General features: G+C 40.8%; 1 protein-coding gene across 20 annotated transcripts in view; it reads left to right on the top strand.

The window, feature by feature from the left end:
* UNC79 (unc-79 homolog, NALCN channel complex subunit) overlaps positions 1-15,944 on the top strand; it is a 374,208-nt gene that overhangs the window by 281,301 nt on the left and 76,963 nt on the right. For 13 of the 20 annotated variants that reach the window (XM_054666247.2, XM_054666242.2, XM_054666248.2 and 10 more), the window contains 4 exons: positions 2,275-2,457; positions 3,354-3,516; positions 6,056-6,205; positions 6,785-8,005. In XM_054666247.2, the coding sequence (XP_054522222.1) occupies positions 2,275-2,457; positions 3,354-3,516; positions 6,056-6,205; positions 6,785-8,005 (1,717 nt within the window). The remainder of the gene's footprint in view (positions 1-2,274; positions 2,458-3,353; positions 3,517-6,055; positions 6,206-6,784; positions 8,006-15,944) is intronic. The other 7 variants (XM_063793093.1, XM_054666249.2, XM_054666254.2 and 4 more) reach the window with 4 other exon arrangements.

The raw sequence follows: 15,944 nt of genomic DNA on the forward strand, positions 1-15,944 counted from the left end.
ATCTTTGTATACACACCGTATCAGCCAATGTGAGAATTCCTTAGGGAGATGGATCCAGAACAATTGCTGGGTGGTAGGGTAAATGTATGCCTAATTTGGTCAGTGCTACAAATCTCACTCTCCAGAACAGCTGCACCAATCTGCAAAGATAGAGGACTTGGGGCTACAGAGATGTGGATATGAATTTCAGCTCCACCTCTGTTATTAGTTGCTAGGGCTTAGGCACTCTCTGCTTGCTTGCTTATTGGTACACAGATTTCCTTTTTTGATAGATTAGAGAAAACATATTGCAAAGCACCTTGATCAATGCCTGTCTCATGGTAGGAACCCAATAGATGATTGCTGTTATTGTCTATTAGCTCAAATAGATTGTAACATAATGAACAAAGATGAGCAACGTGAGAGCAATGTGCGTGTAGTCGTCCTGTGCTGATGCTGATAACTGGATGGATCACTGCTTTTTCTCAGCTGTCACTGTTTCAGATACCACAGCCTCCCTCCCTCTTCTCCCCACCCTCTAAATCCACATTATGCATGTCTACTTTAGAAATATAAGCTAAAATCAAGGCTGGGCATGGTGGCTCATGCCTGTAATCCCAGCACTTTGGTAGGCCGAGGTGGGAGGATCACGAGGTCAGGAGTTCGAAACCTGCCTGGCCAATATGGTGAAACCCTGTCTCTACTAAAAATACAAAAATTAGCTGGGTGTGGTGCCGTGTGCCTGTAGTCCCAGCTACATGGGAGACTGAGGCAGGTGAATCGCTGGAACCTGGAAGGTAGAGTTGCAGTGAGCCAAGATTGCACCACTAAACTCCAGCCTGGGCGACAGAGTGAGACTCCATCTCAAAAAAAAAAAAAAAAGAAAAAAGAAAAGAAGAAAAGAAAAAAAGAAATATAAGCTAAAAATTAAAAATTAAATTTTTATATGGGGTTTGTATAACTCCAGAAAACCCGTGTCAAAAATAACTTCCTAACATTTTGGCATATATTGTTCCCTCCAAATTTATACACATACATAATTTCATACTCATGTATGTCCGCACATCTTTACAATAATAGGTTCATATTATACATACTGATATATATGCCACCTTTTAAAAATTTTTTTATTTCAATGGGTTTTTGGTGAACAGGTGGTGTTTGCTTACATGGTTAAGTTCTTTAGTGGTGATTTCTGAGATTTTGGTGCAACCTTTTTAAACCTAAAATTTATTATGAAATTTATATCATGTAAATAAATTTGTATCATATTCTGTATAGTGGCTACATAGTTTTCTGCAGTTATACAAACAGTATTTTGTTTATCTAATCCCATATTATTGAATATGGAGGTTGTTTTCAGTTTGGGGTGACTATAAACAAAGCCATGTTGAATTTCTTTATACATACATTTTGGAACACTTGTCTGATTATGTCTTTGGGATATATTTAATGGCTGTATTAGAGGGTATGTGCTTTTTCTTTCTTTCTTTTTTCCTTTTTTTTTTTTTTTTTTTTTTGAGACAGGGTCTCACTCTGGTAGCCCAGGCTGGAGTGCAGTGGTGTGATCATGGCTCACTGCGGCCTTGACCTCCCAGGCTCAGAGGATCCTCCCAGCTCAGCCTCCCGAGTAGCTAGGACTCGGGAGGTGTGTGCTCAGCCTCCCGAGTAGCTAGGACCTATAGGTGTGTGCCACCACACCGAATTAACTTATTGTATTTTTGGTAGAGACAGGGTTTCGCCGTGTTGCCCGAGCATACTCTTGGGCTCAAGCAATCTATCTGCCCCGGCCTCCTAAAGTGCTGGGATTGCAGGCATGAGCCACTGCACCTGGCATGTGCTTTTTCTTATTCCTGAATATATATTACTAAATTGTTCTCCTGAAAGATTGTATCAAGTTTGGTTGGTATAATACTTGGTTCAGATTGAACCAAGTATTGCCGGTCGTCTAGGAATTCCCGTTTCTGCAGGTGGTTACCAATACTAGGTTTCTTCATTGTCTAGTTTAACTCTGGTTAATAGTTGAATGGACAAAATTTTATTTTCAATAGGTACTGAAACAAATAATTAATTAGATTAAAACTATTTTCATTTACAAGTTTCAAAAATTTTTTGTGAGGTTGGACTTTTCCTCCTTCTTGCGTACTAGCCATTACTTTTAATATTCTGTGGGATGCCTGTTAAATATTTTGCCTGTTAAAAATTTTAACCACTGGGATGGCTCAGATTTTTCCTTTTGACCTCTGAGTGTTCTTCGTAGTTTTCCATCAGTTATTAATATTTTTTGTATTTCAGGTTATGGACTATAACATTAACTTGGGAAAACACCTTCTCCCCTTAGTGGTTCAGGTGCTCAAATACTGCTCTTGTCCTCAACTCCGGCATTATTTCCAACAGCCGCCTCGTTGCTCCCTCTGGTCCCTAAAGCCTCACATCCGGCAGATGTGGTTGAAGGCCTTGCTTGTCATCCTTTACAAGGTGAGCTGGGTGGTCACTGCTGTTTTGGATGCAATGGTTCTCTTAGAGAGCATATAGCATTAGGAGAACACCTGAGTCTTTAGTTGAAAATTTTGTAGAATAGAAGTTTGACCTTCAGAAGGAAGATCAGGATATGCAATTACTGTTAAGAACCAAAGAGCTATTGAAATGAAAATAGAAATGGGAGGCCCTGTTAATATATGCTCTAAAAATGTTTAAAACAAAGAATGATAAATGGTAGGCTACTGATCAAGAACCTCTGTTTATACTCAGTCTTGTATTTTGTCTAAGTATTAATTATTATTTCAGAAAACAAAAGATATCTGAAATTGTATTCATCCACTAAAGGTTTATGCCAGATAATTTTCTTGAAAAGAAATGTAACTATGAACTGGCATGCATTGCTGTCAGTGGTTTGGTGAAGGAGGAAATGAATATGGTCCCTTGTAAAAATAAGGCCATGGGGGAGGGCGTGGTGGCTCACTGCTGTAATCCCAGCACTTATGGGAGGCCGAGGTGGGTAGGTTGCCTGACTCCGGGAGTTCGAGCCCAGCCTGAGCAACATGGCGAAATCCCATCTCTACAAAAAATTAGCCAAGCATGGTTGCACGTGCCTGGTCCCACCTACTTGGGAGGCTGAGGTGGGAGGATCACCTGAGCCCGGTAGGCTGCTATGATCACGCCACAGCACTCCAACCTGGGTGACAGAGTGAGACCCTGTCTCTAACTAAACAAATAAATAAGGCCATGAGCAGAATTTGTTTCTACTTCTCTCTCTCTCTCATATATATATTTATCCCCAAGAGATACTGCAAAAAGTATCCAGCAAGATCAGGTGGAAAAGCTTACCCTCTAAAATAACCATTTATCTTTTTCTCTCTCGTTTCATTGGGCAGTATCCATACCGAGACTGTGATATCAGCAAGATCCTGCTGCATCTGATTCACATAACAGTCAATACACTCAATGCGCAGTATCATAGCTGCAAGCCCCATGCCACGGCAGGACCTTTGTACAGTGACAACAGTAACATAAGCAGATACAGCGAAAAAGAAAAAGGTACATATCTAAATTCTATCCCAAACCTAGCTTCAATACATAATAGATTTCTGGACAATGTTTTCTTAGGAGATAGAAGAGTGTTCCCAGATATCATTCTGGAGTAAAAAAAAAAATCACTTTCTTAATTTTCCAACTTTCCATGAATGTTGCTGCTTTAACTTTGAAATTGAGCATTTAAGAGGAATAAATGATGTGCTTCCAAAGCCTGTATCGTAAGAAATAATATTTTGTAAAATATTTTCTGCTGTTTGAATCAGGAGCCTTTGTAAGCCTTTTCTTACGTATTAGAAGCATCTCGTTTTGGGCTATAAAATAAGTCTTGGTTGGCACACAGTGGAGCCATTCTTTGTAGGTCTCTAGTTTGCCCTGGTCTTTGCGCTCATAGAGTTTCAATGGAGTCTAAGTTTGCTGAAGTGCTTTTTCCTAGACTTTTAATTTAATACAAAGTGATTCAAGGCAAGGGAAATGAAACATTTTTGCTGCATAGGTGTAAGATATCTCCATTATCAACACTTTTTCTATTGCTACCTTTTTCTAAAAGGGGGCAGTAGAATGCAACTTTAGCTAGGGTAAAATTGCAGCCTGTTTTCAGGTGAGACACGAAGAACCAGGGTGTATATTTTTAGTTTTTAGTGTAAGTCACGGCTGACTAGATTTTAAATTGACATCATTTAATCTAGTCTTTGGAGAAAACCAAGTGTCCAGTGACCCTTTATGAGGTTAGTAGAGTCTGTTTTAGTAGGACTGCTCTGGAGATACCTCAAAAGTATAAATTGTACCAGTGTTCCTCTTTGTTATTGCTGAAAGTTCCAAAAATCTAGTTTGGCTACAGACGGAACTCGAGAACTAGGTTCTTTAAGTTCTGGTACCATTCAGATCCCTCCTAAAGAATATCTTGTCTACCAGTTTAGGGTTTAGTCTCTGGCAAATTGGGGAGATCTGTTAAGCTATGGATGTTTTCAGCGTGGGCTTAGTGTTTGGGCCAAACCCTGATGAACCTTTCTGGATGGGAGGCGCCATCTTGTGGTCTTTCAGTCTTGAGTGTTCAATGCATTTTGAAAATTGTTTCAAAGTTATGTAATGCAAGTCACGTAACTATTGGTTGGAAAAACTGCATTTTTCGAAGGATATTTTTCCAAAAAGGAAATAGAGAAGTAAAACAGATTATTGTGTTGCATTTCCCCAGAAACATGGGAATTTGATAGGCATTCCCATCTTTGTGGAAGTTCACTGGGTTTAAAAACAAATTCATTTTGATTAACATTTATTTTTATTTAATTAAAAAGTTTAGTATGGTTATTTCATCTAAAATGTACTACTTCAAGTTTCATTTACTTGTAGAATTTTGTGCATTAGAACAGGGTCAGTCCTTAAAACTTGATGTATATACTGCCCTTATGCTAAAAAAAACCTTGAATAATCATAATCACACCTGAGCCTCATTTGTCATATAGGTAGATGTAAATACAGGCCAAACATTATGAGTTCAGTGATATTCAACTTGAATAGTAGGTAAACTCATTTATGATGCTATTAAATGCATTTTAGTAGCCTTTTCTGTTGCCACTTTGTACGTGGCTTTGGCCTTTCAAAAGGACGAAAGAAGAAAATTGGTTAAGTAAACTTTATGGGTTGCAACATATCAACTCTTTCCTCATTAACATATTTTGGGGTTTATCTTGGATTTAAAAATGGCCACATGGGTATAGAAGGGAGGACGTGGAAACAAGTTCAACAGGCACTCAAAGTGACCGGTTTGTTTATGTAGGATTAGGGATCATAAGTGTCAAAGATTCTTTCTGGGATTCATGAGATCCGTAATAGTTACACGTGGTAAACTCCTCAGAGAAGAGTCTTACTTTAATAGGAGGAAATGTTATTTTCTGTTTTCTTTTTCCTTTGTTTACCCTTTCAGTCCATAATCATTCGTGGAGCTTTTGAGATGACAAGTGGCTTTTCTAAGCTTTTTCTGTGTGTTGCGTGTCTCATTATCAAATGTAGAGTACAGTATTTTGCATTCACACCGTATAAGGTGCATGTACTGTTAGGCTGTGTCTATGCCAGTTACCAAATCCCAGAAAGGCAGATTTTTTTTTTCTTTTTTGGAAAGCCCAAGATCCACTCATTTTGTTTAATTTCTTTCCGCCAAATCAGCCTGAAAATCCACGCAAAGCAGGCAAGTCCAAGCAGTGTCACAGGCTCCTGGAAAAAGTAGCTGACATCTATGTGTCATCTGGTGTTAAGCGCACTGGAAAAGTTTCCCAAAAAGGCGCTATTGGACTCTCAAGAAGCCTCTCCTTAAAAATGCTGCCAATTGTCATGTGAAAAGTGATGGGCAATCTTGTAACAGCTTGCTCTGTCCAATAGATGGAGAATTTGATGCCTGGATGAAATACCAACCCATGGCTAGACTTGGGCTGGTGCAGAAACTACCCCAGACCTTGTTCCGTAATGCTTTCATTGAAATGCTTGTGTAGACACAGCCTAAGAGAGAATAACCTCTTAAGTGTAATTTTGACTTTCTCTCCCCAATTAGAAGAAGATAGTGTTTTTGATGAATCTGATATTCATGATACACCTACTGGACCCTGCAATAAAGAGTCTCAAACTTTTTTTGCAAGATTGAAAAGAATAGGCGGCAGCAAAATGGTGAAATATCAGCCGGTTGAGATGAATGTTCAGAGAAGTATGAATTTTTTCTCTTAGTAATTTTATGCAGAAATGTTGTACTCTACTGTTTGTTTGGGGTGAAATCTTAATTTTATTATGTTACTACACATTTTAATACCGTTGATTTATATATATGTATGCACAAACAGTATATATATACACACATTTATATATATACGTGAATCGACAGATACATCATTAATGTCATGATCGTCTTTGAGAGCCATTGCTTGATTTGATTTGTTGCAAAATGTTTGCTTCTCTTCCACACGATTTGAATACAGTTTCCTAGATCTGCCTCAGCCAAAAAATGATCCCCTCTCCTATGCACAAATGAACAGAGCTGAGGAATTATCCCGAAGCCCGATTTTGGAAATCAGATCTTAAACTGCCATTTTGGTTTCTTTCATTCGTAAATTTTCCAGTTTTTGAAATTAGAACGAACCTTACAAAAACTTGGCCAGAAAGTTCGTTTTCCCTCCTGGTGGAGCTGGGATTGTGATGATGATTTATGCCAATTGTATGCCCAAGGATGAGGGGAAAAAATGGTGAAATCTCCAAGTAAAATAGTACTAGCTTTTTCTGTTTTGATCAGGTGAAATAGAACTGGCTGAATATAGAGAGACGGGTGCATTACAAGACAGCCTTCTCCACTGTGTGAGAGAAGAAAGCATTCCGAAAAAAAAGCTACGCTCTTTCAAACAAAAATCTCTTGATATAGGGAATGCAGACTCGCTTTTGTTTACATTAGACGAACATCGTAGGAAGTCGTGCATAGATCGGTGTGACATAGAGAAGCCTCCGACCCAAGCTGCGTATATCGCACAAAGACCAAACGACCCTGGACGTTCTAGACAGAACTCTGCTACGAGGCCTGACAATAGTGAAATCCCCGAGAACCCAGCTATGGAAGGGTTTCCAGATGCTCGAAGGCCTGTCATACCAGAGGTTAGGTTAAACTGTATGGAGACTTTCGAGGTGAAAGTTGACTCGCCGGTAAAGCCTGCTCCTAAAGAGGATTTAGATCTGATAGATCTATCCTCAGATTCAACCTCGGGGCCTGAAAAACACTCTATACTCTCAACCTCCGACAGCGACTCTCTTGTATTTGAGCCTCTTCCCCCTCTCAGAATAGTCGAGAGTGACGAAGAAGAGGAGACGATGAACCAAGGCGATGATGGCCCCTCCGGTAAAAATGCTGCCTCTTCTCCCTCCGTCCCCAGCCATCCCTCCGTCCTCAGCCTGAGCACAACTCCGCTTGTACAAGTAAGTGTGGAGGATTGTTCCAAAGACTTTTCTTCTAAGGACTCAGGAAATAATCAGTCAGCAGGGAACACTGACTCTGCCCTCATCCCTCTGGAAGACCCTATGGAGGCCAAAGGATCCTCAAAGCCAGAGTTGCTGCCAGAGTTCTCCTGCGGTAGCCCACTGACGCTGAAGCAAAAACGAGACCTCCTTCAGAAGTCATTTGCTCTCCCCGAGATGTCACTGGATGATCACCCTGACCCGGGCACTGAGGGGGAGAAGCCTGGGGAGCTGATGCCAAGTTCAGGGGCAAAAACCGTCCTCCTCAAAGTTCCCGAAGATGCAGAGAACCCCACAGAAAGTGAGAAGCCTGATACCAGTGCAGAATCTGATACAGAACAGAATCCTGAAAGGAAGGTGGAAGAGGATGGAGCTGAGGAATCCGAATTTAAGATTCAGATTGTTCCCAGGCAGAGGAAGCAGAGGAAGATTGCTGTCAGTGCTATCCAGAGAGAGTACCTCGACATCTCCTTCAACATTCTGGACAAACTGGGAGAACAGAAAGATCCAGGTAAGCTCGCCTCTCTTCTTTCTCTCAGCCTTAACTTTAAGTTTGTGCATCTTGTTTGATAGGGTACCGGCACTGAATATGCATCAGACTCAAACTCTTATAATGTCAGGGTGTGACATTATAATGGCTTCTCAATCACTCTGAATCCTTCCTGTTTAATGGACAATGTTGGATGCAGATGTGGTTCTACTGGCTCCATAAATGTTTCTGTTTTTGTTGTTTTAAACTCTGCAGTCAATTCTTGACCACCCTTGGCAATGAGATGCATTGGTTAATTCGTATCAGGATAATCCAGGTATCATCTCAGCCTTCCTCAAACAGCAAAAGTCATTAACTTGAACTCTTTGCTTTCTTTTTTTCTCTGCCCTGTACTAGTGAGCTATGATATAGTCCAAAGAAGGAACCAATGTGAAGGCTAAAATAAAGCAAAGAGTGCCCTAGAATGATTAATAATTGACTGTATAATCATTTACAGGGCATACAGCTGATTGTAGATACTAACCAAATATCAGAAACCAAAAAATACCAGTTACAGCCTAGACCCTAACTCACGGTCATCACTTGGTGATGAAGTTATCACAGCCCATGGGTTTCCTGCCTCAGGGCCATTTCTTGTGTTTGCTTGGAGGCATTGTTTCTAAGAAAGATAACTTGAAAGAAATGGCAAGCCCATGATCCACCTCATCCTATAACAGTCTTCTGTAATGTTACCGCAACACTGATCAGAACCCATCTTCATTTCTTAGTTCAGATCTTTTAATAAAAGTTAATGGGGCTGGGCGTAGTGGTTCATGCCTGTAATCCCAGCATTTTGGGAGGCTGAGGCAGGCAGATCACGAGATCAAGAGATCAAGACCATCCTGGCCAACATAGTGAAACCCCGTCTCTACTAAGAATACAAAAATTAGTTGGGCGTGGTGGCGCACGCCTATCATCCCAGCTACTCCGGAGGTTGAGGCAGGAGAATTGCTTGAACCTGGGAGGCGGAGGTTACAGTGAGGTGAGGTCGTGCCACTGCACTCCAGCCTGGTGACAGAGTGAGACTCCGTCTAAAAAAATAAAATAAAATAAAAAAGTTAATGGGACTTTAGAAAAAATGGAATTGGCTAGGGATGATTATTTTAGTAGATATATAGACTGTGGAATGTTAAAAACTGGTGAAGGTCTTAAAGACCTCTAGCCTAGCCCCTCATATTATACAGGAAGATACCGAGGCTTAGAGGAGGGGATGCACCAGGTCACATGGCCAGACAGAAGCAGTGCCTGATTCCAGTCACATTTTCCTGCTGTTCCACACAAATTCACTTCTAAGGGAATGCACTCGGCTTTTTTATTTGCCCCAGGCATTTCCAGAGGTTTCTAGCTGCCCTCTAGCTCCTAGCAGAGCTGTCTACCTCAAAAATGCGCCATAAAAATCTGTTGAATGAACATTGGCGTGTTCGGAAAGGGTCATGCTCCAGCCAGGCAGGGAAAAAACGGTCCTTGTTCATAACAAGAAAGTTTAAGAAGTTAAGAAGGCTTTCAGGGAAACTGGGACACCTTTTTATTGTTTGGGGCCAGGAACATGGTTGCATATGGAAGGAGGAGGGCATTGACCTAGAAATGATAGAGGTCTATAGGGCTGGTGCATACGAAGCTGAGGTCTACAGGGTGAGTCTCTGTGATGTGTAGGTTGCATGTAGGTTCTAGTGTGCAGGTTTGTGTGTGCAACTGTGTTGGCTTCTTTATTCACCCTTATGTTTGATTGTTCCCCAGACTACCAGGGAGGAAATTATTTGTTAACAGAACAGGGGAAAAATACATGATAGTTATAACATGTCTTTAAAATGGCAAAATATTATTTTACTGTCATCATAATTGTATGTCTCCATAAGGCTTTGCCTCCCACTGACTCTGATCTGATCTCTTCTGCCCCTCCTTGCTGGGCATGGGAAGGAGTCCCGTGTGCTCAGAGCATGATCCAGGCGTCCCCAGACTTTCCTGCGTCCATCATCAGGAGTGAGGGAGGCCCATACACTTGCCCCTCCAAACCCTCCCAAACGCACAGCCTTGCCCCCGCTAACTGCCGGGAGTCCAGGACTAATCTCACTGTGCACTTCACTCTGTTTATGTCAGTCCCTAGAGTACTGGGTCGTCCTCCATATCCCTCACTCAGAGCTCCACAAGGCCTTGCATACCTTCTGTTCTGAAGCTTTCTCCTTCGTTACCCTGACTCCTGAAACCCTTCCCCTGTGTCCTAGGAAATTCATGGTCCTTCATGAGCAAAATCCCTCACACACATTCTCCTCTATTTCCCTTGCCTTCTGAGTCTAATGGAAGCCCAGCTCTCCCTGAGGACATTGCTTTCCCTACAGCCCATGTCACTGGACTTGGCCAGGGGCAGCATCTTCCTTGCTCCACACTGCCCCTTTCAGACCCTTCCCTTCTTGTCTCTAGAAACCCCCTCTCTGAGCTGCATACCCTCAGATCACGGCACCCACTACTTGCATTGCTGCATCATCACGAACGCTGGCTCTTCCTCACTTGTTGACAAATTTGATTCGTGGCCCTTCTTATTCTTTCCTAAATTATTCCTGTCTTAATTCCTGTGGATTTTAATATTAGTGTAGATGACACTCTTGACACTTGGTTTCCTTGAATGCATCTTCTCCAGCAATTGTTTTTTTATCCTCCACCTTAGCTCAGCTGCTCACACCCAGGGTCACATTGCAGACCTTATTATTTGCCAATAACTGCAACCTCTTCATGATCTCAGTTTCATCTCTCATCCTCTGATTACCATTTCTTCTCTCCCTGGACAATTGTGTATTGATCCAAGTATTTTTTGCTGTCCCTCCCCTACTTCATGTCTTTTCTCCTTACTCAACTTAAACTCAAGGCTATCAATGTAATCCCTCCCTGCCTGCACCCTCTTGGGCCTTTCCCTTTTTAGATTTGCTTGGCTAAACACAACCTGTGTTAAATCCAACTCTCCCTCTACCAGTACCTGCACCTATCAGATGAATGTGACTGGGTGAAAACACATAATGCATTGTTCAAGAAATTAAAAGAAAATTAAGAAACGTGCTTGAATTCCTTAACATGACCAGTGAAAACATAGATCCAGGATTGGTCAGCAATAGCACATGGGCCAAATCTGTCCCACTGCCTGATTTTGCAAATGAAATTGTATGAAGTGCAACTACATGCACAAAATAAAATTTAAAAAAAGAAAAACAAAAACACATAATGTTGGCTGGTATCATTTTAAATTAATGGCCATGAACCTCGACTGGGTCCTTCAACCTGACAATCATAACGTATTTTCCTGGTCCATTCACATTTCCAGTCTCCTAAATGACTATTTCATAGCTACTTTTCTCCCCGAACTTTCAATAAGTCTTGCAATTGACATAATTAGAAGGACTTTCCACAGCCTCCTATCACCTTATCTGCCCACCTTCCAGCTTCTGCACCTACACACCTGGACTTCCTGGCTGGGGCTGTATGTAGGTTAACTGTCTGTATTCCTGTCTACACCCAGCCTTTCCACATGTGGACACGATTCTATCTCTCTCGCTTACTCAAGAATATAGGCCCCTAAAATTCTCCCTTCTGTATCCTCCCTTAGTATTTTTTTTTCCTAAAGGACCCTTGATTTGAGCCTGCAAACATAATCTTATTTCTCTTTCTTAAACAAACAAAAGCACTTGATCCATGTTCTCCCAACTATTAGCCCATTTTACTCCTTTCCTTGTAGCAAAACATTTTGGAAGAGATAGAATAGAGTTGTCTCTCCCAAATTCTATTAGAGTTGTCTCTTCCAAACTCTATACTAAAACATACTAATGAATTAAAATTAAAAGAAAACAAAAACACATAATGTTGATTGGTATCATTTTAAATTTTGGTATCATTTAATTTTTGGTATCATTTTTAATGTTTTAGTATAGAGTTTGGAAGAGACAAACATTAGTATAGAGTTTGGAAGAGACAAACATTAGTATAGAGTTTGGAAGAGACAACTCTATACTATCTCCAATTTTCTTCCATTCTGTTATTTCTAAAAGCTGTTCATAAGCCGGGCATGGTGGCACACACCTGTAGTCCCAGCTGCTTGGAGTGCTGAAGCAGGAGGATCTCTTGAGCCTGGGAGTTGGAGGCTGTAGTGTGCTATGATTGCACTTGTGAATAGCCACAGCACTCCAGCCTGGACAACATGGTGATACCCTGTCTCTTAAAAAAATCATTCCTATGAAGCTTTCATTCCTACTATTTCACCCAAAGAGCAGTTGTCAAGGTCACCAGTGTCCTTCACTGCTAAATCTGTCAGCAGTCAGTCATGAGGTCTGATGCTGACATATCTGCAGTCTTTGACACCGTTGGTCACCCCGTCATTCTCTTTGGTTCCTCTCTATTTCCTTAATGACAGAGTGACTTGTGGTCTCTGTCCTTGATCCTAGTCTCTTCTCTATGAACTCTCCCTCTCTCAATGGTCTCATCTGGTTTTAGCCTTTACATATTGTCTGTATGCTAAGACAACCATCAGTGACCTATTGCGGAAATAATGCTGTGTAACAAACACCTCAGCAGCTTACAACAAGTATTTATTTAGTTCGAGAGTCTACGACTCACCTGGGGATTGGCCAAGGCTGGGTGGCTAGGCTCTGCTTCTCATGCCTGTTGACCTCGACCTGGACCTTGAAGCCTGGAAATATTCTGCCATGGTGATGGCAGAGTCACAAAAGAACAAGCCGTGTTGCACAGGCACTTTCCAAGCCTCTGGCCATGTTATTCTTGCAAACATTCTGTCAGCCAAAGCAAATCACATGGCTGAACCAAAGTCAAGAGGGGAAATATACTCTCCCTCTTTAGTGGTAGAACTTTAAAGTCACATGGTGAAAGGCATGGATTCAGGGAGATATGAAGAATTGGGGCCAAATCTCTCAAATATTGCATGGGACTATTTTTACTCATATGAAAATATTATCTGTTGTTTATCTGAAATTAACATTTAACTGAGCATCTTCTATTTAATCTGGCAAACTTAATCTACCTTCAAAACACATCCAGAATGTGGCACCTTCTTCTTACCTCCACTGTTTCCACTCTGGCCTGAGCCACTGACATCTCTGACCTAGATGAACTGCTAGAGCCTCCTGACTTTAGAAAAAATGGAATTGGCTAGGGATGATTATTTTAGTAGTATTTTATTTAGTAGTAGTATTTTACACTCCTATTACCTTCATGTCCTCTCAACACAACAGCCGGAGTGATCTTTTAAAATAGGAGATTACACCATTCCCCTGCTTAAAGACTTCCAGTGACTCGCTATTTCTTTCATAGCAAAACACAAGTTCTTTAAATTCCTGCAAAGCCCTATGTGGTCCTAGTCCTCATTGGCTCTCAACTGCATTCACACTATTCTCACCACAATGCTACCTAGCCACAGTGACCCCTTGTCAGGTCTTGAACACCCCCCTTTGTATTCTTTACCTTTGGGCCTTTCCACTGATTGCTCCCTCAACCTGGAGCTGCCAAATATCTGTCTGGCTCATTATCTCCCTTTTAATTCTTTGACCCAACACCAGGTTCTCTGCGATGCCCTACTCTCCAGCCCCTACCTGGCATCTTGATGTCTGTCTTTCTCTTCTCTGTTTCTCTCCTACAGAGAATTGATCTTCCAACATACAATAATTTATTCACTTTTATGCGTATTAATTATTGTCTGTCTCTCCCCTCCCAAATGAAAGCTCCTGAAGGCAAAGATTTTGTCTGATTTGTTCACTGACTCTATCACAAGTGACTAATAGAGAGCTGGCAAATGTCTGATGAAGGAATGAAAGGATAGCCTGACATTTTCTTCCCATCACTATAAAAATTGAATACAAATATTTTAAGCCAAGTGGATAGCTCTATTCAGATATTTATCTTAAATTTATGCAAGTAAAATCTTTCATAAAATGATGGAGGGCTGAGGAAAGATTGCCTCGCTAACAGAATCTTAGTACACTAATGCTTATTACCGACCTTCTTACAGTAAGACGTTTCTTTAAAATTAAAGATACACCAAGGATTTTAATAGGGATACCAAGGCCAGGCATGGTGGCTTATGCCTGTAATCCGAGCACTTTGGGAGGCCAAGGTGGGTGTATCACCTGAGGTCAGGAGTTCGAGACCAGTCTGGCCAACATGGTGAAACCCCATCTCTACTAAAAATACAAAAATTAGCTGGGCATGGTGGTGTGTGCCTGTAATCCCAGCTACTCAGAAGGCTGAGGCAGGAGAATCACTTGAACCTAGGAGGCAGAGGTTGCACTGAGCTGAGTTCATGCCACTGCACTCCAGACTGGGCAATAGAGCAAGACTCCATCTCACACACACTCATATACACACACACAAATAGGCATACCCAAACTCTAAAAGGCTTAATAATCTTTCAGAGAATCTTTGAAAATCAGCTTTAAGCTTTTTCACTAACATTACTGGTGAGATTATTAGGCGTTAGTTGTAGCCTGCATAGAATGCAGGCCAGTAAGGGTAAGAGAGATAATTATGCATGTTTTTGATTAGTAGTTTGGGGAGGATACCTAAGAGAAAAATCATAGCTGACCTTTACTATCTTAATGGCTAAAGTAATTTAACATTAGTCATTATGCTTTATTAAGAGGGTTTGGGAAACTTTACAAGAGTTATGCTTTTTTGTTATCAAGAGGTTATTAATCTGGCAACCATACCTACTTGAAAGGCCTCTGAGAATCAAAAATAGATGCTTCGAAATCAGTGCTCAGAAACCTTTCTCCTAGACGCTCACCTAGGATCTGTTCTACAGTTTAGCAAGTTTAATGATCATCTAGTAATAGAATGGCATTTGTTTCCTTAAAGTGTATGTTTGTATGAATGTATGAGGTTTGCTCTCTGGCAAGAAAAAACAATTTGCACCATGACAAGGATGAGACAGAAACACTATTAAGCTTAAGAACTTGAAGCCATTTAGGGTTGACATCCCTGAATTCCAGTACAGTGTAGTCATGGGAGCCCATGGTGGTAACTCCAAGCCAGCAAGATGCTCAGTATATTCACTGCATGGTGCTGCCTAAGATGGCAACAAGGTTTGGAAAGAAGCCAGTAAACTTTTCAGCAGGTTTTGAAAAATAATTTGTAGTTACCTAGAATAATGTGGGACAGAGTGTTTCCCATTACTGATAGGTTAATAAGACAATATTATATGCAGAAAATATTTCACTTTAAATTCAACATTTGTCAAATAGGAGAGCCAATGACAGTCTGTTTCTTGCTCAACAAATAAAATACAAAATCTGAATTAATCATGCATATTTATTTCGGGTTGAGTACAGTCCATGCTCCTAAATCACTTAAGGGTTAGCGAAGGTTATGGGCAAGGAAACAGACAATTAGATTATAGTGTGGTAAGTCTGGAGAAGGTTAAAGACAAGGTGCTCTGTAATTACATCAAAAGGGCACCTGACCCAGCATTTTTGTTTGTATATTTTTGTGGAGAGAGGTTGTAGAAGCCTCCCTAAAGGAGGAATTTTCTATATAAATTGAGACGCAAATGATAAGTAGGAAATTGTCAGACAAAGGTGGAGTACCTAGACAGGAGATAGGGATGAACTATTAAGCATATTTAGGTCTTAGATGAAAAGAAATTTAGTACAGAAAGGTTAAGGAATTTGTTTGGGGATATGCATTGTGAACAGCTGAGCTTTAGCTCTGTAATTTTGCTATCATTAATCTCCAAAAGGCAGATCCATAGGTGCAGAATGTCACATAGAGTCAGCTCTCCCTGGAGCATTGTAACTAGTGTATATGTAATTCCATGAAAGTAACTATTAGGTCAGGAAAGTGTATAAAGAGTTGAATGGTTGTAGTAGACAAGAGGGAAAAGATATAGAAAAGGTTCTTCAACTTGCTTTTAATCAGTGTCCTGAGTTTTAAA

Source organism: Pan troglodytes, chromosome 15, assembly GCF_028858775.2.
Source record: "Pan troglodytes isolate AG18354 chromosome 15, NHGRI_mPanTro3-v2.0_pri, whole genome shotgun sequence".
Classification (NCBI taxonomy): Eukaryota; Metazoa; Chordata; class Mammalia; order Primates; family Hominidae; genus Pan; species Pan troglodytes.